Source organism: Furipterus horrens, unplaced genomic scaffold, assembly GCF_987537825.1.
Source record: "Furipterus horrens unplaced genomic scaffold, mFurHor1.1.pri manual_scaffold_1, whole genome shotgun sequence".
Taxonomy (NCBI): domain Eukaryota; kingdom Metazoa; phylum Chordata; class Mammalia; order Chiroptera; family Furipteridae; genus Furipterus; species Furipterus horrens.
The window spans coordinates 46,098,750-46,124,057 of NW_028327171.1; the positions used below are offsets into that span (position 1 = coordinate 46,098,750).

General features: G+C 36.6%; 1 protein-coding gene across 1 annotated transcript in view; it reads right to left on the reverse strand.

Moving 5' to 3' along the window:
- Positions 1 to 25,308, reverse strand: part of EHHADH (enoyl-CoA hydratase and 3-hydroxyacyl CoA dehydrogenase) — a 46,942-nt gene extending 21,634 nt beyond the window's left edge. The window contains exons 1-5 of the mRNA XM_090275058.1: positions 25,173 to 25,308; positions 20,998 to 21,101; positions 19,005 to 19,177; positions 15,489 to 15,600; positions 4,722 to 4,826 (exon numbers count right to left, since the gene is read on the reverse strand). Of these exons, the coding sequence (XP_090131184.1) occupies positions 4,722 to 4,826; positions 15,489 to 15,600; positions 19,005 to 19,177; positions 20,998 to 21,101; positions 25,173 to 25,246 (568 nt within the window). The 5' untranslated portion in view covers positions 25,247 to 25,308. The remainder of the gene's footprint in view (positions 1 to 4,721; positions 4,827 to 15,488; positions 15,601 to 19,004; positions 19,178 to 20,997; positions 21,102 to 25,172) is intronic.

Consider the following 25,308-nt stretch of genomic DNA (forward strand, 5'->3'; position numbering starts at 1 on the left):
AACTGCTGATTGCGACATCGCCCACTGGAAATTCCGTTCCTTCTGTTTTAACAGACCTTCCAAGTGATTCTGATGCACAGTCAAGTTTGAGAATCATTGCTCTAGATGAAGACATACTAGTTTCACATAACTATAGATTTGTATTACAATATTCTATTATTGATATATTTTATTCTTAATATATTTTATAATAAAATTTTTATATTTATATAAAAACATATTTATATTTTCTAATAGTTTTGTGGAGCTTGTCCTTCAAATCAATCCATCAATTTTGTTCTGCCAAATAACCACATACTAATAGCTATATTTAAAGACAATCAAAAACAAAAAGAGGAACTCAAAAAAACCAAAAAAGAAAGGAAAAGCACAAGACCATAAATGAGAATGAAAGGCAAAATAAATAAGACTAGCTAATCTACACATTTGCTAAGATAATAACTGGGAAATGTAGATAAGGTTCTCTGATCTAGTTCTTCAATGATGTTCCCCACTTCTCAAGCAGCACCAAGGAATCATAGAATTCGAAACAGTGAAACTCATTTAGAAAGAAAAAAGAAAGAAAGAAAAGAAAAAGAAGAAAAGGAATTCCAGAGTTTTCCAACTTTATTTAAAAATGGAAGTTTTTTAAATTAAAATATTCAATTATTTTTATGGTTTCAGGTCTAACATAGTGTAGCTGTCAAGTTGTAGCCAGAACAAAAAACTGGAGCCCAAGCACTGGAGCCTGTGGGATCTCAGAACAGGATTTAGAACCAACTGATTTTGTTGAACTTTTTCCTTTTATTGATTAAGTCCAAAAAGCTGATTTAAGGTCCATCTAGGTAAGGATGAGACTAGAAACCAGGTCTCCTGACTTCCAGTCCTGAGCCCTTTTCTCTACCAGATTGTACCTCTTCACACTGTCCAGGCATCCCTTTCCCCTGCAATGGCTGAGATATTAGGAAAAGGTAAACATTTTTTATTTAAAAAAAATTCAAGAGTCTTCATTACTACCACCCAAATACAACCAATGTTAGGTTTTATTCCTTATGCAAATATGCATATGAAGACAAACACACATATACACACATTTCTGTAACTGCTATCTGGCTGTTTGCTATTTAAATATTACATGTAAGCATTTTTCCAAGTTCTCCAACTTTATTTAAAAATGGAATTTTTAAAATTAAAATATTCAATTATTTTTTATTTTTTAATCTTTATTGTATTTTTTCCATTACCATTTAGTCCCCTTATTTGCCCCTCCCCCCAGAAATCACCACACTGTTGTCCATGAGTCCTTTTTGCTCAGTCCCTCCACCCCCTAACCCTGTCCCCCAACTAGCTGTCATCTGCTCTCCTTCTGTGAGTCTGTCTCTTTTTTGCTTGTTAGTTCAGTTTGTTCACTAGATTCCACATATAAGTGGAATCATATGGTATTTGTCTTTCTCTGTCTGGCTTATCTCACTTAAAAGTTAGACCTGAAACCATAAAAACCCTAGAAGAAAACATAGGCAGTAAAATCTTGGATATCGCTCATAGAAATTTTCTATCAGATATATCTCCCCAGGCGAGGAAAACAAAAGAAAAAAATAAACACTGGAACTACATCAAACTAAAAATTTTTGCACAGCAAAGGAAATCATCAACACAATAAATAGAGAATCCACTGAATGGCAGAACATACTCACTGATACATCTGATAAGAGGTTAATATCCAAAATTTATAAAGTACTTTCAAAACTCAACACCAAAAAAACAAACAACTCAATTAAAAAATAGGCAAAGGAGATGAACAGACACTTCTCCAAATGGACATACAGATGGCCAATAGACATATTAAAAATGGAAGTTTGAATGCAAAATGGGGTTTTTCCATTGAGATCAATTGTCTTTTACGTAACTAATCCCCTAAAATTAGATATTTGTTTCCAATATTTTACAATGATAAATAAAGCTTCAGTAGGTATCATTGTACACAAGTATAGTGTACTTCTATGATTATATTTCTCTATGATAAATTCCTAACAATAGAAATACTAAGTCAAAAGGTATGAATAAGCTCCAATACCTGATGGCCCAATTGTCCTCTAATAGGATGTACTACTACACACAGTGTACTATTACAGTGAACTTATTTAAACTCAGTCTCACAATATTACTTGTCTATCTTTTTCAACTTCCCTGGCAAAAATTAGTTTCTTTCAAAGCACTAATGGTTTTTCATTAATCATCAATTTTAAAAAGCATTTAAGAATTAAGCATACACTTCTTCTAGGACCCAGCAATACTACTCTTACGTATTTACCCAAGAGAAAGGGAACATGTCTACAAAGATTTGTGTAGGCTCAAAGTGGAAACAACCTAAATGTACATCAGTTGATAAATGGATAAACAAATCGTGGTATATCTATCCTATGGATTACTATTCAGTAATAAAAAAGAATAAAATATTAATATACAAAGTATGTGACAACATGGATGAATCTCAAAAACATTATGCTAAGAGAAAGAAGTCAAGCACAAAAGATTACATACTCTATGTGTGATTCCATATATAAACAATTCTAAAAAAACAAAAAAGAGCTGGTCAGTGGCTATCTATGGGAGGAATCTCCTGGAAAGAGGCATGAGAATACTTTTTAGGTCGATAGAACTCTGCTTTCTTGATTGTGGCTATGTAACTGTAATGAGTTACAAAAATTCATCAGTCTCTATCCTTACAATAGGCAAATTTTTTGTGTATAAGCTACATCTCAATAAAACTGGAAAAAATAAAAAACAAAGATAATTTATGAAACTTCTGGGGTACAACTAATTTGTTTTCATTTTTGCATATTTCCTTTAAATTTTTATCTGTATTCATATGTATTAAATATAGCTCTAATTATATAATATATATGAATTTATATTTTAGACATTTTTAAACACAAATAATTTCACATATTTCTACATGGTCTTCATGACTATTATTTAAAATGGTTATACATCATTTTATACATAATTGTCCAAAGCCCAGAACCATTTCCCTACTATTAACTGGTGAATTACTAAGTTCTAAAGCAGATGATTCCTCCTCAATATTTGGATGCCACCAAGTGGACAAACTGTGTAATGTTGCTGAGATTAAGTAGACTTTCATAAATTTTATAAATAAAAAGAAAATTTTTTAAATTTATTTATTACTGGCTAGGTAGTTTAGTTGGTTGGAGCATTGTCCTGATATGCCGAGGTTGTAGGTTCCATCCCCGGTCAGGGCACATGCAAGAAGCAACCAGTGAATGCATCAATAAGTGGAACAACAAATTGATGTCTCTCTCTCTCATTCTCTCTCAAATCAATCAATAAAAATAGTTTAAATTTTTTAATTTGAATTAATTTTAAAATTAAATAAATTTTTAAAATGAAAACAGACAATTTTATAAATGTACTAGATAAATCATGATCCTCTTCTGCCTCTGGAAGTAACTTAACTCTTAAATCTGAATCTAGGGAAATCAGTTCAGGAAAGGAAAGAAATTCCTGTTGAAATAGAGTTCTTTACAAACTAAAACCATGGGTGTAAATTATAGTCTATTTACGCCCCAAACCAAAATAATTTAGGGACCTCCAAATGTAAATAGCCTTTGCTGTTGGCCAACCAGGCGACTTCTAACAAAACAATAAGCCCTCTCAGGAGACACAAGGAAACAAGTGATGAAAATGTGGTGAAGTTTGTCTGGAAGGCAGAGAAGGACAGCAGAAAACTCATTCCCACTTGAGCAACCACTCGCTGACTCTCTTTATGAGTCACCAGTATTTTTCCCCCACAGACCCTGGCCTCTCCAGTTCAAGCTTTTCCTATTGCGTTGAAACAGTAACTAGCTAGAGGCACAAAAAGAAAGATTATTTCTGAAAAGTGTTTAGTCCCTACCATAGTTGACAAAAGAATGACTTTTTCAGAAGAATGCCTTTCAATGACACCAAGCCATTGCCTGCCACCAAGTAGGGAGCTGGACACCCTGCCCTGCCTGTAACCCAGCACTCTACCCAATTTTTATTTTTTTCTGATACCCTCTAACTCTCTCCATCTTGCTGCCAACTTCTATAAATTATAAAGGAACAGTTAAAACAGAAAAGAAAAACTGTAGGAGTGCCACTCCAAAGAACTCATAAAGGAATGTCATGACTCCATAAAGTGAGAAACCAACGAGAGAGAAAACAGCTCACTGGAACAGAGCCACACTTTACTGTGGTGAATTATAGAGCTCATCTTCTAACATTTGCTGAAATGCTTATTTGCTTGTTTGATTTAATTTTAATGATATTTCTTAATAGAAAATAAATTCACTTAATGAAGACTCAAAAGGTATAGAAGAATAAACAACAAACAGTCTCCTTTCAATTGTGTCTCTGGCTGACCAGCCGCATTCCCAGAGAGAACCGTTAACCATTTCTTATGAATCCTTATGGAAATATTTTATACAGTTACATATATACATTCTCCCCACATACATTCAGTCCCATCCCCTCTTTCTTATTACCCAAATGGTAAATCATTATACATAATGACACTTTTTTTCACTTAGTACAATATGTCATGGTGTCTGTACCATATCAATACATAGTTTCTCATTCAAGTTCTAAAGCTGTGTCATATTGCATCACAGAAATGTACCAAAAGATATTTAAGGAGTTTCTTATTAAGATGGATATTTAGCTTGTTTCTAATTTGGGGCTATTTTTTATTATCTTCTTACCTAAAACTCTCCGGGCTAAATTGATTGCTTCTTCAACTGGGTCTGAGTTGACAATTTCATCTAGAATCCCCAGCTTGAGTGCTTCATCTGCCAAAATGTGTCTTCCTAAAACAAAACAAGTCAAAGAACAATGTGAGATTAAAGCAAAAGCATTATTCTCTGATATGGAGGGCATCTGACCAGGATATAAACATCTATTATTAATAATAAACATCTATTATTAAATAAATAAGTAGCACCACACTGACTGCTGTAGTAGAAAGGTCACTGAGGAGGTAACCAAAAAACGTGGATTCAAGCTCCAGCTCTTCCCTTTACTATTTGTGTCACTGTGAAGAACTGTATAGCACTACAATCTTCTTGTTGATAAACGGGAATGATTTTTTTTTTTTTTAGCATGCAAGTAGGGTTTACTGGTGATCGTTCTCACAGAAGAGAGTGGGCCTAGCTAAGATGAGTGGGAGTTGGGGGGAGGCATAGGTTCAGGGCAAGGCCAGTGCAAGGAAGGGCAGGCAAAGGCCAGGGTGGCAAGCAAGCATGCCAGGGCAGCCAGAGGCCAGGTGGCCAGAGAGAGTCCTTTGTTCTGAGGACTTATATAGTTGGCAGGATGGGGGTGAAGAAGGTACATATTGTTGACAGCTAAAGGGGGGGGAAATAAATGGGAATAATTAAGCTTACCTTGGTAACTCTAAGTATTATGTGAAAATAACATTCTCTTTATATTCTATAAATATCTATAGAAGCACTTTATAAACTGTAGGTCACTATATAAATATGATTGTTTTACATTATAATAGAGGTAGTAGCAGCAAAGTAGAAGCAGTATCTCATATCATATGTACCCAGAGCTGTTGTTGATTCCAAAAAAGAAAAAAGACAGTGCCCACAGATAAATATGGTTGGGTAGACAAGAAAAAAATGTATTAAGTTGACATTATATAAACTGTTATCAAAATTACACAAAATAAATGGGCGGGATCCACCATTTTTTTGGCTACCCAGCATCTTGACCCCTCCCTTAGTTTGTGGACTCATTATTATCTGAGCTTTGGAGCCCTAGCTCTTACTGCAAAAGCTAAAAAAGGAAACAGAGATAATCAGACAATTATTCCTTCAGACCTGTGGCAGCTAGGGTATGTCCCATGGCACCAAGGCTGGTGAATAGAGTGCTCTCCTGGGGGTTTTTAGTCTGGAGTTAGTGACACTAAGCAACAGCAACAGCTGAAATCTCATTTCCCAGGTAGTGACATCTAGTATGATCTCTGGTGGTGGTGCCAGGAGCATCCAGTGTTCAGTGGTGGCTCTGGCAGCCTCCAGTACAGAATGGCAGCTCTAGGGGGGTTACCGAAGTGTGACACATTACTTGCTTTCTTGCCAATACCATCTTCCTTCTGAAAAGTGGTCATCCAATCAGTACTGACGGCAACAATTCCACAGTCTTTGCTGCTCTTATAGACAGTGTGGGTGGATGCTGTCTCTGAGACAAACCCTCCATCCCTGGTTCTTATTAGTGCTTCAAAGAGCTACAAATGGGCCTTTTGATCAGACAGACAGTTCAATAACTTTTGGCAGGGGTCACTCTGTAACAGCAATATTTGGGCCATTTTCTAGAAGTGCCTTTGAAAACAGGCTTCCAGATTTCCTCTTGGGGTGAGGAGGGAGGTGGGAGTGGGCAAGTGGCTGCAGGCGTCAAATCTCCTGTGTATGAAACCACTTGGGTGAGGGGTGAGTGAATCAGCCTCTCTAGGTTAAGTGAAAAAAAAGGAAGATGGAAACCTGGGTACTAAAAGGATCTCTGAGGCAACTAACCAGGGGTAACAAGAACTACCCACAGGTGAACTGAAAATTCTTTCAGCTTTAATGATTTCTTCTGGCCTGGATTTCACCAAAGTAGAGGAGTACCACTACAATTCTTACGAAATCAATGAGACTGCAGATACTTTTATTCTGTGTCAAGGACCTAAAGACCCCGCTCTGTATATACAATACAAATTCTCAGACTGAGATTTCAGCTTTCTTTTTGTTGTGCTGCCCTCCGTGTAAAAGACTACCACTGTGCAACAGGCTCTAATAAGAGCCCTGCCTGGAGCTACTATAAGGTAGACCCCCCAGGACAACCAAATCTGAGACTTCTCCATGCAGGATAAGCTCAATTTGTTCCGATTTTCCTCATGGCTTCTTTTCCAACCTTTAGAAAAAATTTTCTACATGGAACCCTTGCCAGATGTCATTTTAAAGTCCCCCTAAAATTGTATAGGTTACTTAAAAAGATAGGTGTATGCTTCTAATGTTATCTTTCTTCTAATTCACTGTGACCTTTTATATGCAAATCAGAATCCATCATATTCTTACTGTTTTTACCTCTTCTCATCATGTTAAAAATAGTGATATTTCTAAAAGCAGCATAACTTTGGAAAAGGCCAATCCTAGTTCACTTCATTTCTTTTTGTCAAATAAGCCAGATTTCTTCTTGACTTCCCCCAAGATACTCTTGCTTTTCACATGTAATACTGAAAACATGGCCACAAAATTCCTCAACGTTTGCCCACAAGCTTTAATTTCTGCAAACCTTAGAATTTACAGACTCACTTCACACTTTGGTTGACTCTTGAACAACATGGTTTTAATCTGTGAGGGTACACTTATATGCAGATTCTCTTTAATAAATACATAAAGTACTATAAATGTCCTTTATCTTTCTTATGATTTTAATAACATTTTCTTTTCTCTAGCCTACTTTATTTTAAGAATACAGTATGTAATACAGACTATAATACACAAAATACATGTTAATCAACTGTTTATGTTCTCAGTAAGGCTTCTGGCCAACAGTAGGGTATTAATAAAGTTTCGGGAGAGTCAAAAGTTATATGTGAATTTTCAACTGCTTGGGTGTTGGCACCCTGCCCTGTTCAAAGGTCAACCGTATTATAACTTCTCCCTAAATCTTACGCTTCTTTGCTTCCTTTCTATTTTGCAGAATGAACTGTCTCATGCTGGATTGTAAGCATCCTCTTATAAATTCTACTTAAAATAGTTCATATTCTTAAACGTGCTTTTTCATACCACCAGAAATTATAACAATTTCTAATTTAATTTTTTGATGATAAGAAATTTAATATTTTTAGTTTTTCTAACTCCATTTTCATACTCTACAGAAGTAGCAATTTGGATCCTATATATAGTTTTGCATTGTGGTTTCTATGTCAAAATATATGCATTTCAATGAAAAGTTCTCAAACTTTTTAGTCTTAGGATCCCTTTGCATCCTTAAAAATTATGGAGAACTCCGAAGAGCTTTTGTTTATATGGGTTATTTCTATCAATATTACTGTATTAGTAATTAAATCTGAGAACTTTAAAAAATGCTTATTATATGTTAATGTAAAAATTTTGTGTAAAATAACTATGTGTTCAAATTTTTATAAATTTAGTGAGAAGAACGTCATTGTTTTATAATTTTGCAAATTTCTTTCATGTCTGGCTTAATAGAAAACAGCTGGATTCTCATATCTGCTTCTGCATTCAATTTCTTCTGATATCACATGGCATACAATAACCTATGGAAAATTCCACCATACACTTGTGAGAGAATAAGAGTGGAAGAGACAAGTAATGTTCGACTATTATGAAAATAGTTTTGACCTCATAGTGGTCTTAGGCATACCCAGCACTCCCTGAATCACACTTTAAAAACTCCTAATTTAGATGATCACTTTAAAGACTGCATACCATCTTAATATATGAATGTTCCACACATTTAACACTTATTTTGTGGATGGAGTGATTTTAGTTATTTTGAAAGTATCCTTTGTTGCATTTTGTTCTTTTCCTTTGGAAGCCTCCCTGATTCTATTTCCTGGAAGTTTAAAATCTTTACCAAAATACATCGGGCACTGATATCACCTCACCAGTTTTTCCAGGAAAATGGTTACTTGCTAAAATACAATCTCTGATTCTAGTTCCTAACTAAAGAATTTCTTCTATTTTTTTCCCTTGGTTATTACTTTTCACCTTTTTCCTTCACGCTTCAGGAGTATCTTCTTTGCCTGCTGCCTTCATGTACATTTAATGTATCTTTTTGTTAAGTTCTCCTGAATTCTATAAATGTGTCTCTATCCTCATTTTGCTGATTCAGTTGTGTGTTCTATCACATCTTTTTTGTTGTTGCTTCAAAAAGAAATGATTGTGGCTAATGTTTTAATTTTAAATAGGGTATTCTTATTTAATAAACAGTTCTCTTTTTTAATTTAGAATAACAGGAATATTCTTTCATCTGTTTCAGCACTCATATTTATGTTTCCTTTTTCTTCTGTCACAATACTTTCATAGGTTTGGGGTTTAGTTTCAAGATTGTGATTTGCCTGGTTTTTAATTTTGGTTATGAAATGAATTTTGCTGATCTTTATTATTCTTGCCTGGGAGTTCTGGGTCTAAAACTCACCCTCAACATCTTGTTCAAACATAGAGAAAACCCACCTATACCTAAATCTGAAAGGCAGGCTGGATAAAGGTGCCACTCCCAACATCTCCCGGAGTATTCTGGATACCAAAAGGTATCTCATCAAAGTCTAGAGCCCGGGGGTATCCCTGTCCCATGAATGATCATAATTTCATCAGACCCAGGGTAAAGCTCTAAAAGTATAGGGCAGAGGCTTTCTGTGCTATTCAGTGAACAAGGAGGATGGAACCTAGCAAGGAAAAGCAGGAAGAACAGGACACTGTAGTTCTTGTGACCTGATTGGACAGAGAGCATCAGGGAATGAAGTGCAATGTGTTCAAGCACATCAGTTGTGGTCATTGCTAAAGATTCAGTTGTTTTTAGGTGGCGCTTCAAAAAAATTGTGGAGAAGTATTAGGTGGTGCTGTCATCGATCTACTTTCCAGAATTACCTCTCACGGATTTCAGAAGGTTGGAAGATATTAACTATTTGCTTATTAATTTAATCCAAATCAATTAACTTATTAATTTCCTATGAGATCAGTTCCTGCATCACTGGTGCTTTTTCCTTACATTAATAGAGAGTCTTTAACTTTTAGTAACAATTGTCTTTAACATCTTTTCTTAAAAAAGATTTTCCAAACCACAAAGAAAGATTCTTAATATTATCATTTTTCATAACTACTGTGTTTGTTTCCTATTGTTGCTATAACAAGTTATCACAAACAAACATATAGTATCTTAAGACAACACACATTTTTAATCTTAGTTAAGGATGTCAGAAATCTGAAATAGGTCAGCAGAACTGTGTTCCTTCTGGATGCTTTAAGAAATCCCTTGCGACTTCCGGTCAAGATGGAGGCGTAGACAGACATGCTGCGTCTCCCTCCACAACTAAGAAGGAATACAACTACCTCAAAGCTAAAGACACCAGAAGTTCCAGAAAATCAAACTGCATGGAAGTCCAACAAACACAGATATAAAGAAGAAATACTCATCCAGCCAAGTAGGAGGGGCGGATCTGGGGCGGAGAGGACATGGTGTGGTGATGGCAGCAGCAGCGGCAGTGGCAGGCTGGTGGAAAGCACAGTTACACGTTTTTAAAAGTCAGAGGGACACCTGGGGAGTGTTCCCAGCTCCTCACTAGACCATTCAGCTCACAGTCCCAGCACCCGGGAAAATCAAGCCTCATCGCTTCTAACTGTGCAGACCAGTGCCGATCAGGGTGGAAGCAGAAACTGCCAGTCTCTCAGCAGAGTCCTCTTGTTTAAAGGGCTCCCACAGTCCTAGAATGTCTGCAGACCCATCCACTCTGGGAAAAACAGCCAGGGCAACAGCAAGAGAGGCACCAGAACCATACAGAAGTGGGAGAAGTGCCTGGAAAAGGGGCGAGTGCTGGGCAAGAGGCACTGTTTCTTCTCAGACCCCTCCCCCACATACAAGCACCACAACATGGTGAAATGGGTCGCCCTGTACTGACAAATCCCTAAGGCTCCGCCCCTTACAATGTAACAGGAGTGACAGCTCTACCTAAGACACAGAGGTAAGCACACACAGGAGACTTCTGGCCAAGATGGAGGCCTAGACTGACACACTCTGTCTCCCTCCACAACTAAGAAGGACTACAACTACCACAAAATCAGAAATAAACAGAAGTTCCAGAAAATAAATGGAAGTCCAACAAATGAAGTTATAAAGATGTGGTGCTTGTCTGAAAAGGTAGGAGGGGCAAAGCCCGGGCAGAGGGGTCAAGCTGTGCTGGCAGTGGCAGCTGCAGCAATGGCAGTGGGACAGCAATAAGCACAGACACCCGCATTTAAGGGGAGGTGAGAAGTGCCTGGGGAGCACCCCCGGCTGCAGACCAGACCCATCAGCTTGTGATTCCAATGCCGGGGAAGGCAGACCCCCATTGCCTTGGACTGTGAGGCCCAGAGGGGGTGGGGACATAGGAGGAGGCGCCTGGTCTCTCAGCAGAGAGTGAACAGCAGGAAGACATCTTGGACCCCCACCCCCACAGAACATGCCACAACGTGGTGAGAAGGGTCGCCCGGTTGTGATGAGTGCACAAGGCTCCACCCACTATAGTGTAGGAGGTGTGACAGCCCCATCCGGGAAGCACAGGTAAACACAAAACTGTCAGGATGGCACAGATCATGACAGAGATCCTGGTGACACAGCTGACCAGACAGCAAATATCTAATCTAACGAAGCAGCAGGTAGGAAATCTTTCTGAGGCACAGTTCAGAGCTTTGGTTATATGAATGCTTACAGATCTGACAGCAGATCTTAAACAAGACAGGGATGGAATGAAGGCTAGTCCTGCTGAAATGAACAAAAACACATACAAAACTAGTGGTGAGGGAAAGAAAACTAGGGATCAAATCAACAAATTGGAACATAGGGAAGGAACAAACAGTCAACCAGGGCAGAAAGAAGAAACAAAAACTGAGGAAAATGAGGAGGCTCAGAAACCTATGGGACAGCTTTAAGAGGGCCAACAACTGAATCATAGGGTTGCCAGAAGGAGAAGAAGAAGAACTAGAAATTGAAGAAGTATGTGAAAAAATAATGAAGCAGAACGTCCCTAACTTGGGGAAGAAAATAGACTTACAGGTCCAGGAAGCACAGAGAGTTCAAAAAAACTGGACCCAGGGAGAACCACACCAAGACACATTATAATCAAAATGTCAAAAATTAAAGATAAAGAGAGAATCTTAAAAGCAGCAAGAGAGAAGAAGAGAATTATGTACGTACAAAGGGGTCCCAATAAGACTATCAGCTGATTTCTCAAAAGAAACTCTGCAGGCAAGAAGGGCTGGCAAGAAATATTCAAAGTAATGAAAAGCAAAAACCTACAACCACGATTACTCTATCCAGCGAAGCTGTCACTCAGAATAGAAAGGCAGAGAAAGTGCTTCCAGGACAAAGTAAAACTGAAGGAGTTCATCAGATCCAAACCACTGTTATATGAAATGTTAAAGGGACTTGTTTAGGAGAAAGAGGATCAAAACTATGAACATTAAAATGAAAACTGTATCACAACAACCAACAACAGAAGCTAGGGAACCGAAACAATGGCAAACTAAGTAGGCAATGAGAGTGAGAAAAGAATTTTAGGTATGGGGAACATATTGGGAGAAGTTCAGCTGGGAGGGGGGAAGAGGAAAAGGGAGGGAAATTGTATAGGCATTAAGCATAGTAGGAGGGAGTGGAGTAGATAGGAAGATGTTGAGAAGAACTATACGCACAACCAATGGGCATGGACTGAGGTGGGGGGACAGCTGGAAGGAGGGGGTGTCACTGCATGGAGGAGAACAAAGGGAAAAGAAATTGGGACAACTGTAACAGCATAATCAATAAAGTATATTTAAAAAAGAAAAAGAAAGAAGAATCTCCTTCTTGTCTTTTCCAGCCCCTAGAGGCTGCCTACACTTCTTGGCTTCTGGCCTTTTCCTCCATCTCCAAAGCTATCCATGTAGTATCTTCCCTCTTCTCTGACCTCTTGCCTCCCTCTTCTAAGGATGCTTGTGATAAATTGGAACTACCTGAAAAATCCAAAATAATCTTCCATTGAAGATCCTTAATTTAATCACATTAGTCCCTTTTGAATGTAAGGTAACATAGTCACAGGTTCTGGGTATATGAACATGGACATCTTTGAGGGATCATTATTCTGCTGCCCACCGTTACATTGATAAAAATCTCCTATGTGACAGAAATATGTCATGTAATTTCATTATTCCTTAAAGCCATTTTGTTTTACTGATGAGAAAACAGAGGTCAAGTATTCAGAAGACTTTTCTCCTAAACTGTTACCTTGACAGCTGCACTTGGATTTCTAACAGGTGTCTCACACTTAACACATCTAAAACTAAGCACTGTGATTCCTTCCTAGACCCTGCTCTCCCAGCAGAAATCCCCATCACAGTAATGGCACCATCTTTCCAGCCGCTCAGGCCATTAGAATCATCCCTGGCTCTCCTCTTTTTCTCACATCTGATCTGTCACAAAGTCCTGTGGGCTCTACCATCAAAATATATCCAAAATTTGACCATGTCTCTTCATTTACATTGCTACCACTCAGGTCCAAGCTCCCATCATCTCTCCCTTGGATTATTATAGCAGACTTCTAACCAGTCTTCCTATTTCTGCCCTTCCTTCCAATTAATATATTTTCAACAGCCAGAGTGATCCTTTTAAAACATAAGGAAGAACTGCTACTCTCCCGCTCAAAACACTGCAATGCCTTTCTACCTCATTCAAAAGAAAGCCAGACTTCTCTGTATAATCTTCATGACCCTACATGATGTGACTTCACCCACTGTAGCTCTTCCCTGTACTCATTTCAATCTACCCACACAGGCCTTCTTGCTTTTCTTTGAACCTTCCAAGTATGTCCCTGCCTCAAGGCTTTGCATTTGCTATTTTCCCCATGTGGAATATCTTCTCCAGATATTAGCATAATAAGCTTCCTCACCTCCTTCAGCTCTTTATTCAGATGTTATTTTGTAGGTAACCCTTTCCTAGCTATTCTACCTAAAATGTCATCCCTGTCCCAAACACTTTATTTTCCCCATTTCTGCTTTATGTTTTCTCCTTAGCACTTATTTCCATCTAGCCTATTATATATATTACTAATGTAATAGGTAGGCACATGTCTGAATATACAGTTGTGGTAGCTGGTCTCCAAAGTGACCCCCACTGTGTTTGGCCTCTTGGTATTCAAGCCCCCTCTCGTCCTGAATAGGGAAGACCTGATATGTAATTGATAGGATAGTTCAGAAAAAAATGACATATGATTCCAGAGGTAGGTCATAAAAGACATTAAAGCTTTCACCTTGCTCTCCCTTGAATAACTCTAGAGGAAGCTAGAGTCCATATTGTGAAGACACTTACACAACTCTATGGTGAGGTCCACACGGAGAGAAAATGAAGCCTCTGCCAACAGCCAGCACCAACTAGCCATCCAGGCGTGTGAGCCATCTCAGAAGTATATCCTCCAACCCTGGTCAAGTTTTCAGATAACTATAGCCCCAGTCAATGTTTTGACTGTAACCTCATAAGAAACCCTTCTTATGAGCTAAACTTCTCCCAAATTCCTGACCCATAGAAACTAGGAAAGAAAAAAACCACTGCCAGTGATACCGTGACTCAAAATGAATGTAAGTGGCATCCTCATTTCAAAGGTGTAGGAAAAACTGTGGTTTTGAATTGATGAAATATGACAATATGATGCCTGTCATTGTTTTCTCCATATAATCTCCATGAAGGCAGGATTTTGTTGGTTTGGTTCACTGCTATATGCCCAATACCTAGAACAAGGCCTAGCATATGAGAGAAGATTAATAATAGTTGCTGGATGAGTGAATAAAAATTAACTTTCACAAGGCATATTGTTTAAATGTGGTAGAAGTGGTATTCAATCTCAGGCCTTTGATTCTAAAGTACGTGCTCTTTCATTGCCCCCTCTTCAGGATACAGTCTGTTACCAAGATCCTCATCTTATTTTTATTCAATTCTCCTCTGAACAAAGAAGACAGATATGAGAATTATAATATATAGCTGAAGTTTATGAAGTTATTACCATGCCAGGGACCATTCCAAGAACACTGTATGCATTAACTTATCTAATCCTCACCATACTGTATAAGTATATAGCAGGTACTATCGTTATCCACATTTATAAGAAAATGAAAGCATAAAAAGGTAAAGTGACTAACCTAAGGTCTCATAACTATTTATACCCATTCAGAGTAAGTAGTTGTATATAGTCTTTCTTCCAACCTTATCTCACTGAAAATGCCTTGATATGTCTTATGGTATTTGTAAATTTAGGGTGTCTAAATGTTTTCTAGTGTTGCACTCTATTAAAAGAGAACAACTTCTGTTTGTAGCTAATGCACTAATACTTGGGAAATGAAAAGTTCAGTCATTTACACACTAAAACTTGAAATCTTTCCTTGAAAATTCTGGTTTTAATTCCTGTTTATATTACAATTTGTAAATTAGATCTGAGTATAATATATCCTATATGAACACCAAAGCCTATGAATAGACACTTGAACTATAATAAAATCCTAAAGGTGATTAACGCTTTGTATACCTCTCATTTAGAAGATAGTCACATTTGATCTTCATGGTAACATTTGAGAAGCTCTCAGGGAAATTATTATTTGCATTTTACAGACAAGAACATGGACAGTCAAAGAAGTTAAAGTATCCTCTTGAGATCACATAGGTATGGAATGGTCAAGCCAGAATTTTTCTAAATCCTAGGCCAGTTCCTCACATTGATTTAGACAACCGCTGGCAGGGTTAATACTTACCTGAGGTAATTAAATCAAGTGCAGCAGGAACTCCAATGAGCCTGGGAAGAAGCTGGGATCCTCTTGCACCAGGAAGAAGTCCTAATTTGACTTCTGGGAAGCCAACTTGAGCCTATCAAAGTTTAAAGGCACGAAGGTCATTAGAATGAGAAGACATATAGAGTAAAGATGAGCATTCCCCTATGTTTCCCAAACTCTAAAACATTGTTTCATAGAATTCAGCAAGAGTTTCCACAAGGCAACTCTCATTTAATTTAATCACCAAAATTAAAGAGCTGTGCTGTTCCTAAGTCTTTATACTGAAAAGATCCCTAGCATCTTAACACATTTTTTTCTGACTCTATTATGACATGTCTCAGTCAACAAAAATAATAGTCTCCAGAAACAGCTTTATGGAGCCCTAACAGATTCAGTCAGCCCAGACAGTAAAAAGCCACCACAGAATTGGATAGAACATTTTTAAATTGTATATCTAGAATATATAAAAAACTTTTACAACTCAATAATAAAAAGACAAATAATCCAATTAAAAGTGTGTAAAGGATCTGAACAGACATTCTCCAAAGAAGAGATACAAGTGGCCAATAAGCACTTGAAAAAATGCTCAATATCATTAGCCATCAGGAAAATACAAATCAAAAATACAAGATACCACTTTACACCCACTAGTATGGCTATGATAAAAAAAGACAGACAATAACAAGTGTAAGAGAGGATGTGGAGAACACAAAACTTTCATACATTGCTGGTGAGAATGGAAAATGGTGCAGTCACTTTGGAAAACAATTTGCCAGTTCCTCAAAGATTAAACACAGAGTTACCATAAAACCCAGCAATTCCACTCTGAGTATGTACCCAAGAGAAATGAAAATATACCGACAAAAAAACCTGTACAGAAATTTTCATAGAGTCACTGTTCATTAAGGCCAAGAAAGTAGGGACAACCCAAATGTCTATCACCTATCAGCTGATGAATAAACACAATGCAGCATATCCATAAGAGGGAATACTATTTAGCCACAGAAAGGAATGAAGTACTGATATAGCTACAACATAAGTGAACCTTGAAAACATTAGGCTAACTGAAAGAAGCCAGTCTTATAAGACAACATATTGAATAATCCATTTATTTTAAATGTCTAGAATAGGCAAATTCAGAGAGACAGAAAGTAAATTTGTGGTTGCTTAGGACTGGGGGAGAGGGAAAATGGAGGATTGCTCCTAAAGGGTATAAAGTTTCTTTTTATGGTATTGAAATGTTCTAAAATCAACTGTGGTAATGGTTGCACAACTCTGTGAATATACTAATATACCATTGGATTGTACACTTTAAACGAATGAATTGTATGTTATGTGAGTTATATCTCAATAAAGCTGTTTAAAAAAGAAGATAGTCAGTGACCTTAATCTAGACAAGAGGATGAGAGTCCCTTATCATATGCCCCTCCTAGTCATTTAAAAGTAGCCAAAGCTCTGATAGTCATTTTACAGGTACAAAGATGGGAGGAGAGGATATTTAAATACAGATTGCAATTTACCCAGATTGTGATGCTAATCCTCCAAAATACCTGGACTACTTGAGCCTCTCTCACACAATGGTTTCCTAATAGAGAATCACCATTTTTTCCCACCACTGTTCATCCCCACCCCCTAACTTGGTAATTATTGCTCATATATTGGATCTTCACTCAGTGTGCAGAAGGTCATGGTAAAAGAAGCAAAGAAAAAGGGGTACTTAATAGTGTCTTTATTTATAAGCTTTTATAAAAATTAAAACAACACAGGTAAATAATTAAATTGTGGTATATCTATGTGATGGAAAATTATATAGCCATTTAAAATTATATTTTTAAAGAATATTTACAATAAGATTAACATCAAATTTCTCATCAGAAACCATGAAGGGCAAAAGGCAGTAGGATGACATATTCAAGGTACTCAAAGAAGAAAAAACTGTTAATCAAGAATTCTATATCCAGTAAAACTAGCCTTTGAAAATGAAGGCAGATTAACATATTTCTGGATAAACAAAATGGAATTTTTTGCTAACAGATCTACCCTACAAGAAATACTTCAGGCTGAAATGACAGGACATTAGATAGTAACCCAAATCCACATGAAGGAATAAAGAACAATTGTAAAGGGTAACTAATATGTGGGTAAATATAGAAGAAGTCTAGTATTAACATAATTTTTGTTTATAATTCTTCCTTTTTATTATCTGATTTTAAAGACTACAATGTAAAGTAATAATTAAAATCTATGTTGATGGACACACAATGTATAATGACATAATTTGTGACAGAACTGTATGGAAGCAAATTTTTTTGTATATTATTAAAATTAAGTTGGCATCAATCTGAAATAGATTGTAATATTCAGGGTAATTACCATTAAGAAAATAACTAAAAAAATATAGAAAAAGAAACAAGTGAATCAAAAGGGTACTAGAAAATATATATTTAATAGAAATGAAAGCATTAATGAAAAAATCAAGGAACACAAAAGACATAAGACATAGAAAATAGTAAAAATGACAGAAGTCCTTTCTTATCATGTTTACATTAAATGTAAATGAACTGAATTCTCAAAAAGGCAGAATGTATAAAGCATATTTAATAATAGGTTAAATATGATATTAGTATAAAAAATAAAGTACAAACAAAATACAATAGTTTCAAATGTAGTTTAAAAAATAAAAAGATTGCAAAGGAAAATAATATCAGAAAAAAATTACATAGGAAAAAGACCAAGAGGAAATAAAATAGAATGTTAATAGTGGTTATTTCTGAACTATGAGTTTATGGTGATTTTAGTGTACATCTTTATACTTTCCTGTAACTGCTAGTCTATTACAATGATGACTATTATCTTTAACAATAGAAAACTGTATTACTTACAAATATGTTGCTATTATAAGACTGGTATTATAGGCTTCATTCTACATAGTAGCCCAAATTAAATCTACTTCTATAAATAAATGGATTTAGTAATTTTATGCTGTATTATTGAATAGTAATGTGTCTTCTTAGGTACTAATAATTATAAGGGAGCATAAAACTGATATCTTAGAGAAAGAAAATGAAAATTTAAATAATTAGGCATACTTAGGACTGATAATCAAAATATTTACTACCTCCTACTGCTGAACATGGCTCAGTGAAATCTGATGGTGGCCATAGTACTGGAGGGCCCTCCACTGACCTAGGAGTTTCCCCTTTAATTGGTGGATCCTGGGGGGCCCAAAGGCTAGGATTAGGAGAAGCAAAGGGACAGTCAGGGGACTTAGGATAGCAGCTAATTTCCAACCAGAATAAATGTATTTCAACATATTAACAGCCAATACCATGGAACTGGTACATAATAGCTGAGAACCAGTGCTAGAAATACGTAAGAGTTGTCAACCAGTAAGCCAACCATTTTAAATGATTGCCTTGGATGCTTATAACTACATTTGGGGCTTTCCCTAGAGAAAAACCCCACACCCCATGTCCCACATGGAGCCTCAGCTGTTACCTCTGCATGGGCAATCCTGTAGTGACAGCCCAGGGCCAGCTCCAGTCCACCTCCTAAAGCCATGCCTTGGATAGCTGCCACCATGGGCTTCTCGCTTCTCTGCATTTCATCTACTAAACGTCCCAGTGTAAAGTTAGAATTAATGGGAGCACTGAAACCATGGATATCAGCACCTAAGGACACAAGTACAAGGAAAAAAGAGTTGAGAAAGATGTGGGCTTTGTGACATAACAAGGTACCAGATAATTCTTAAGGAATCTCAGACCTCTTCGGACCCATGAAACACTTCATTCTTTGGGTGGAAACACAGTAAAGGAACAAAAATAGCCTGGAAAAATGCAGATCAATAGGAAGGAAAATCCTCACATCTTTATTTGGAATTCTGTAATCTTCTAAAATCTGTCTTCCCATTTGTCAAGTTATGTATGTTGTGTTTTCATTACCATTCAGTTCAAAATATTTTCTAAATTCTATTATGATTTGTGCTTTGACTCAGATAAATCAATTTCATTTTTAAACATATGAGAATTTCCAGTTATATATTTGTTATTCATTTCTAGTTTGTTTACATTGTTGTCAGAGAACATATTCTAAGTGAATTTATTGAGACAAGCTTTCATGGTCCAGTATCTGGTCAATTTTTGTAAATGTTGAAGATTTGAGAAAAATGTATTATTTTGCCATTGTTGGGTACATTGTTCTATATAAATCCACTAAGTCAAATCTGCTAATCCCTAACGCTTTTCTAGGAGAATAATTGTTTCTGTCCCAAACTCTAATTACATTCTCTGTCTTTTATCTCCTTACTGGAAAAGAAATATCAAGTTCTCTGTAATTCTGATGCCTTTCTCCATGTCTCAGTCATCATCTTGGGTTCTCAACCTTAAGTTTTCAAACAGTTGAGTAAGCCATTTAATAGCTAGTTTATTTTTGGTATATTATTTCAATCTCTCTCAGGCTCAGCCTTCTTATCTGTAAATAGAGGTTATAGGACTTATTGAGAATTAAAATATAATAAATGTAAAAACACTACTATTTTCATTATGAATAAATAACCTGTACATTACTAGTACTAGCAGGCAAGATAAATGATAATTATTATAATGATTACCATTTTTATACTCATTGTCATGATTCCAATATCTATTTCTTTTCAGGCTACCATTAACATACATTAAATCCTCTGGCTGCAGTAAGATTACATAGGCCTTTATATCCATGTGCCTTTGCCAAAGGTTAGAATATATTCATTTGGGAAAAGAGAAGAGGTGTCACAAATATTACTGAATTGCCATTTCAGATATTTTTGCTATATTTTTTGTCAATATTTTTGCATCTTCAAAGAATAACAAATAAAAAGTGGCATGGTCTCTGAGACAGGTGATTATCAGGAGAAAAATGAACTCCATTTCAAGGCCATGTGAAATAAAAAAATAACATTTATTAAACATCTTGTGCATGTAAGCTCTGTATTAGAGGCTTTCAGGTGTATTATTTTATTCAATTTCACAAAAAAACACCAAGATAGATATTGTTGTATCTACTTTATAAATTGAGAACTTGATTTAAAAATTTTTTATATTAAATTTATTGGGGTGACATTGGTTAATAAAATTATATAAGTTTCAAGTGTACAATTCTATAATACAATTGAAATTGAGATTAAAGGAATTTGCTCAGGTTCACATAGGGTGAAGATATATACAGAGCAGGTATATGCCCGCAGGTATATAGGTACTAGCAGGTATTACAGCTATCAAGCCTACAGTTAAATATCTTACGAAGGTCCAATTCAATATAAAAGAGAGTAAGGTCCAATTCTTCTCTGGGTCTCTTTTGTGATTCAAGTCTCTTTCTCCAGTGTCTCATTTCCACTCAAGTCTCCCACATCCATTACCCACACTATGGTATTACCCACGGGGACAGCTAATGCAGCTTTGATTTCAGTCTGGATGGATTCCAGAGATAACGGAAGAGGATTAGATACTGGTACCTGCAGAGAAGTTGCCATTTGCTCCACAAATCACAATGGCTTTTACTGTAGGGTCTGTTATAGCTTTCTGTAGTCCTTCTTTTATTCCACTGAAGACAGCCATACTAAAAGAAAAAGAAAAAAAAAGAAGCATTAGTCAGAATTAAATTTCTACCATCTCAGAGTTTTTTTCCTTTTCTAACAATGAAAATTTAAATACATAATGGATAAAAACTCTAGATACCTATCATTAAGCTTTCACTCTTTGTTCAACAATAATATACATATCTACTGTGAATTAAGCACTGAGCTGATTAAATAAGTAAATGTTTAAAAATAGTATTTTTATGCACTCTGCTATAACTTTGAAAACTTAGAATTGGTGCTAATCAATTTAAAAATATTATTATACATCTTCTACATATAGTAAAAGGAGTCTGTAACACCCTAGGGAGAACAAAATATCACACTGAGATGAGTATTGTAATAGATCCAAAAAAGTCATGTGGAAGTTCAAAGGGGGAAGAAATTACTTTCAATTTGTCATACCAGCAAAATATAAGAAAACTGAAATACTCTAAAAGAAACAGATGTGGCAGGGGTTGCAAGTTACCCCAAATATCCCTCCCTCCTCATCTTCAAAATATTAAACATGTAGTTTTTAGCTGGATACATAGCTGCCTAAAATAAAGACTACATTTCCCAGCCTGTAAGGTCAGCCCAAGGCATGAAGTTCTGACTAACAGAATAGAAGTAGATCTGGCATATACAACTTTTGGGAAGGATTGGGTATAGTTTCTCTTTTTCTTTCCTCCCTACTCCTGACAGGAATGCAGATGTGATGTTTAGATTAGGAGCAGTCTTTATGGACCAAGAGGTGGAACCATACACTGGAGATGGCAGAGCAAAAAATAGAGACCATTGGGGTCCCAGGTGATTGTGGAGCAGCCATACAGGACACTGCTATGAGAGATCAATTTTTTCTTGTCTAATCCACTATTTTGAGTTTTCTGTCACTGACAGCCAAACCTAATCTCAAACTATGTCATTTAGGAGGTAAAGGCACGGTCTGGGAAAGAAAGGACATGTAGTAGATTTTGCCAAGTTTCAGTGGACGAGGGAGTCATCAACTGAGAAGATGATTAAAACCAAGATTGAATGAGTCTGCCAAACGAAAAGAAAAGAGAGCTGAGAGTAGAGCTTCTGGATACACCCTCGTTTAAGAAGTGGGCGAGCCTCAGCAGAGTGATTCAACACCAAGGGAGCCCAAAGTCACCAAGGCCAAGAGAAAAGAAATGTCAAGAAGCAGGGAATCTCTGAGTGCCAAGGGATGGTGAAGGAGGAGAACCTAGGGAAAGTGGTGAGAAACTGCTTCAAGGGAAAAATGAAAGAACCAGAGTTCTGCCATGAAATCCTGAGTATTCTGGGTAAAATGTCTGTTCTTCTGCATACAGGGTGAAAAAAAAATCTTAATACAAAATGAGACATAAGAATAAACTTCTATAAAAGGCCAGATTTTTCAGACCAGCAATTATGAGTTATAACTTCTGGTAATAAAGGAGATACTTGCCCTTGACATGATAATTCCCTTTCACCTAATTACTTTTCACCATTTAACCTGAATGAAATAAAACAAAAACTCTTGCCTTCAACTGTTAATTGTAAACCGAATCTAATGAATAACAGAGTCTGAACCATCCATAATACTGAGAAGTACAAAAGGCACATACTTCCTTCTGGGTAAATGATGACTACACAATTAACCCAAATGAACTTAATCAGTGCCACTGAGAAGAGGCTGGCTTTTCCCATTTCACCCAATCCCTACTCTTTTATCTCTTTTATGTTCTTGTTAACTTTGTAAAAACACAGGGAAAAAAAGAAAAATGAAAATGGATGTAACACATACAGCTTTACTAAAGACTAGCCAAGTAAAAGGGACCACAGCCTGGAAGCAATGTCAAGATCCCAGAGGTTCAGAAATCATTTTCTTCCCTTAATATTGTCAGGTATGGAGAAATGAGTCTAGAGTAAAGATAACATTTCAACAGTGTTGACCAAAACTTGTTAGCTTCTGTGACTATAGGAGGTCTTTTTCGTGACTTTTTAAAAAAATTGAATGTCATCAAGTGACGTTTGCAGCTTGTGACCACCTTTCTTTTAAACAAAGAAATAGAAGCAAAGAGAAAATAAAATATATCTAATGATAAGTAAGAATAAGTTTGTTTCATGCAACTTTGCTTTCAGTTATGTATTTGTACACTTTTGTGGCTTAGGTTGCTATGTAAAACATAGGGCTTCTGTGTGAATTACAGTAAAAAACAAACAGACAAACAAACAAACAAACTGTGAAAGCCACTGTGTTGGGAGACAGGCCCAGTAATCAGGCATCTCCTACATTTGTAAAGAGGAATGGCATTCATCTGAATTGAAGGAAGCATGCCTGGCTAAACTAGCAAAGAAGGACTTAAACTATTTGTCTGAGCCAAAATAATATTCAAATAAGAATCAGTGGGCTAGGAAGAGATAATTTTCCACATAAAATTAGAAATAGGAAGGAAGCAAAGAGGAGGGAAAGAAGAATACAAAGGAAAAAAAAATGGAACCTATTAAACTAGGTAAACATGCTAGGATATACACTTTACCTAAAATAGAACCTCAGAAGCAGATAGAAAAAAAGAAAGAGAAAAAGCAAGAAAGTATTTATTCCCAAGTGGGGTAATCTTGATGAAGCTGAAGTGACTTATAAGCAGCAGGACCTGTAGGTAGGAACTTGTAACAGGCCTCTGATTAATAGAAATAATAATAGCTAACGTCTGTTAAATGCCAGTTTATAATCTCCAGCACATTTAAACCTCACAACAACTTTATGAGGTTGATACTAACATTTCTCCTGCAAGGAGGGTGACAGTGGGTTGAATACCATAAACATTAAAAATAGTTATAAGGAAATATCCCTAGTTATGGGTATTAGACTGTGGAAATTCCCCCTCAAGTTCTTGATGGGCATGGTTTCCCATTATGAGCAGAGGTTGAGGAAGACAGTCCTAATATCTAATAATTCTAATTAGAATACAGACAAGTCCAAAACTGATAAGTAATCATATTGCTGATGTTTTCTTCGTCAAAACCAAAATAACAAATATTTTGCTTTTTTCTGAGAATGAGAAGTGAACATATCAACTTTGTGTGATTTTATTCCTGCAATGCTTTTGTATTATTAAATGCAATAATTCATATTAAGAATACAAATTATAATATTAATACTAACGATAAAATCAAATCTGATGGCAGGATCAAAATTCTGTTAAAATTAGTAGGTCTCCTCATTTCAGCCTTTTAAGCAAAGGTCTTTTTTTCTATACTTTATATATTTACTGTAAATTATCATTTCTACTAATCCTATTCTCTATGGATGGGTGGCTCTCTTCTAGACAGATCAGTAGCTGTACTTTTTTTCAGAGATATAGAAGAACCAAACCTATATAATTACTTCATTAATTTTTATAAAAACAGCATTAATCTCACTGTTAAAAGTAAAAGCTACTGCATTGCACAATCTGGGTTAGGGAGTTTAACCAAAAAGGTACTTATGATGGAATAAAAGAAGACAAAGTGTACAGTTTTTAGAAAATGTTATTTAGTGGGTTTACACTGACATGGATGTTCTACTAAAGCACTAAGGTCTTGAGGTTTAGAATAGATCAGGAGAAATTACATTTCTGGGCGAGGGCACAAATCTCCTTTACTCACTGTGTTGGCATTAATGGCGACCTTTTATTTTTTGTAAAATGTGAAGCCATGTTGTTGGATTCCTATATGTTTTGGTCAGACACTGTCAGGGTGGCCTGGACTAAAAGTTGAGAAGTGAGAGATCAAGGTCCAGACAGCACTGTACTTTGGAGCAGAAAGTGGGCCTAAGTCAAAGTTGCGCGCAAGCAGGCGGTTCTGCACAAAGTTGGCGTAGGGAGCCCAGGTGCGAGTCCGGCTTCCCTACTTTCTAGCCAACTGCCTGCCTCTCAGCCTCGGTTTGCTTTCCAGTGAAATGAGAACGAGAGTTCTCTGCGAAGATATTAACCCAGTTAACCTATGTAAAAGGCCCTGACATAACACGTCGTTCCTTTCGAGTCAGGGTCTCTCTCAAATAGCAGGGGCGAATCGAAGCCTGCACAGCAGGCAGGCGACCTGAGCGTTACCTGATTGCGTTGAGCGGCGGATTTCGGAGGCGAATCAGCGCCAGGGAGTTCTGCAACCGCGAATACTCAGCCATGTTTCCTCAGTCGCCACGGTCGCCTCCGCCTTCCGCCGCAGAGCAATGCTGCTTTCCCCCGC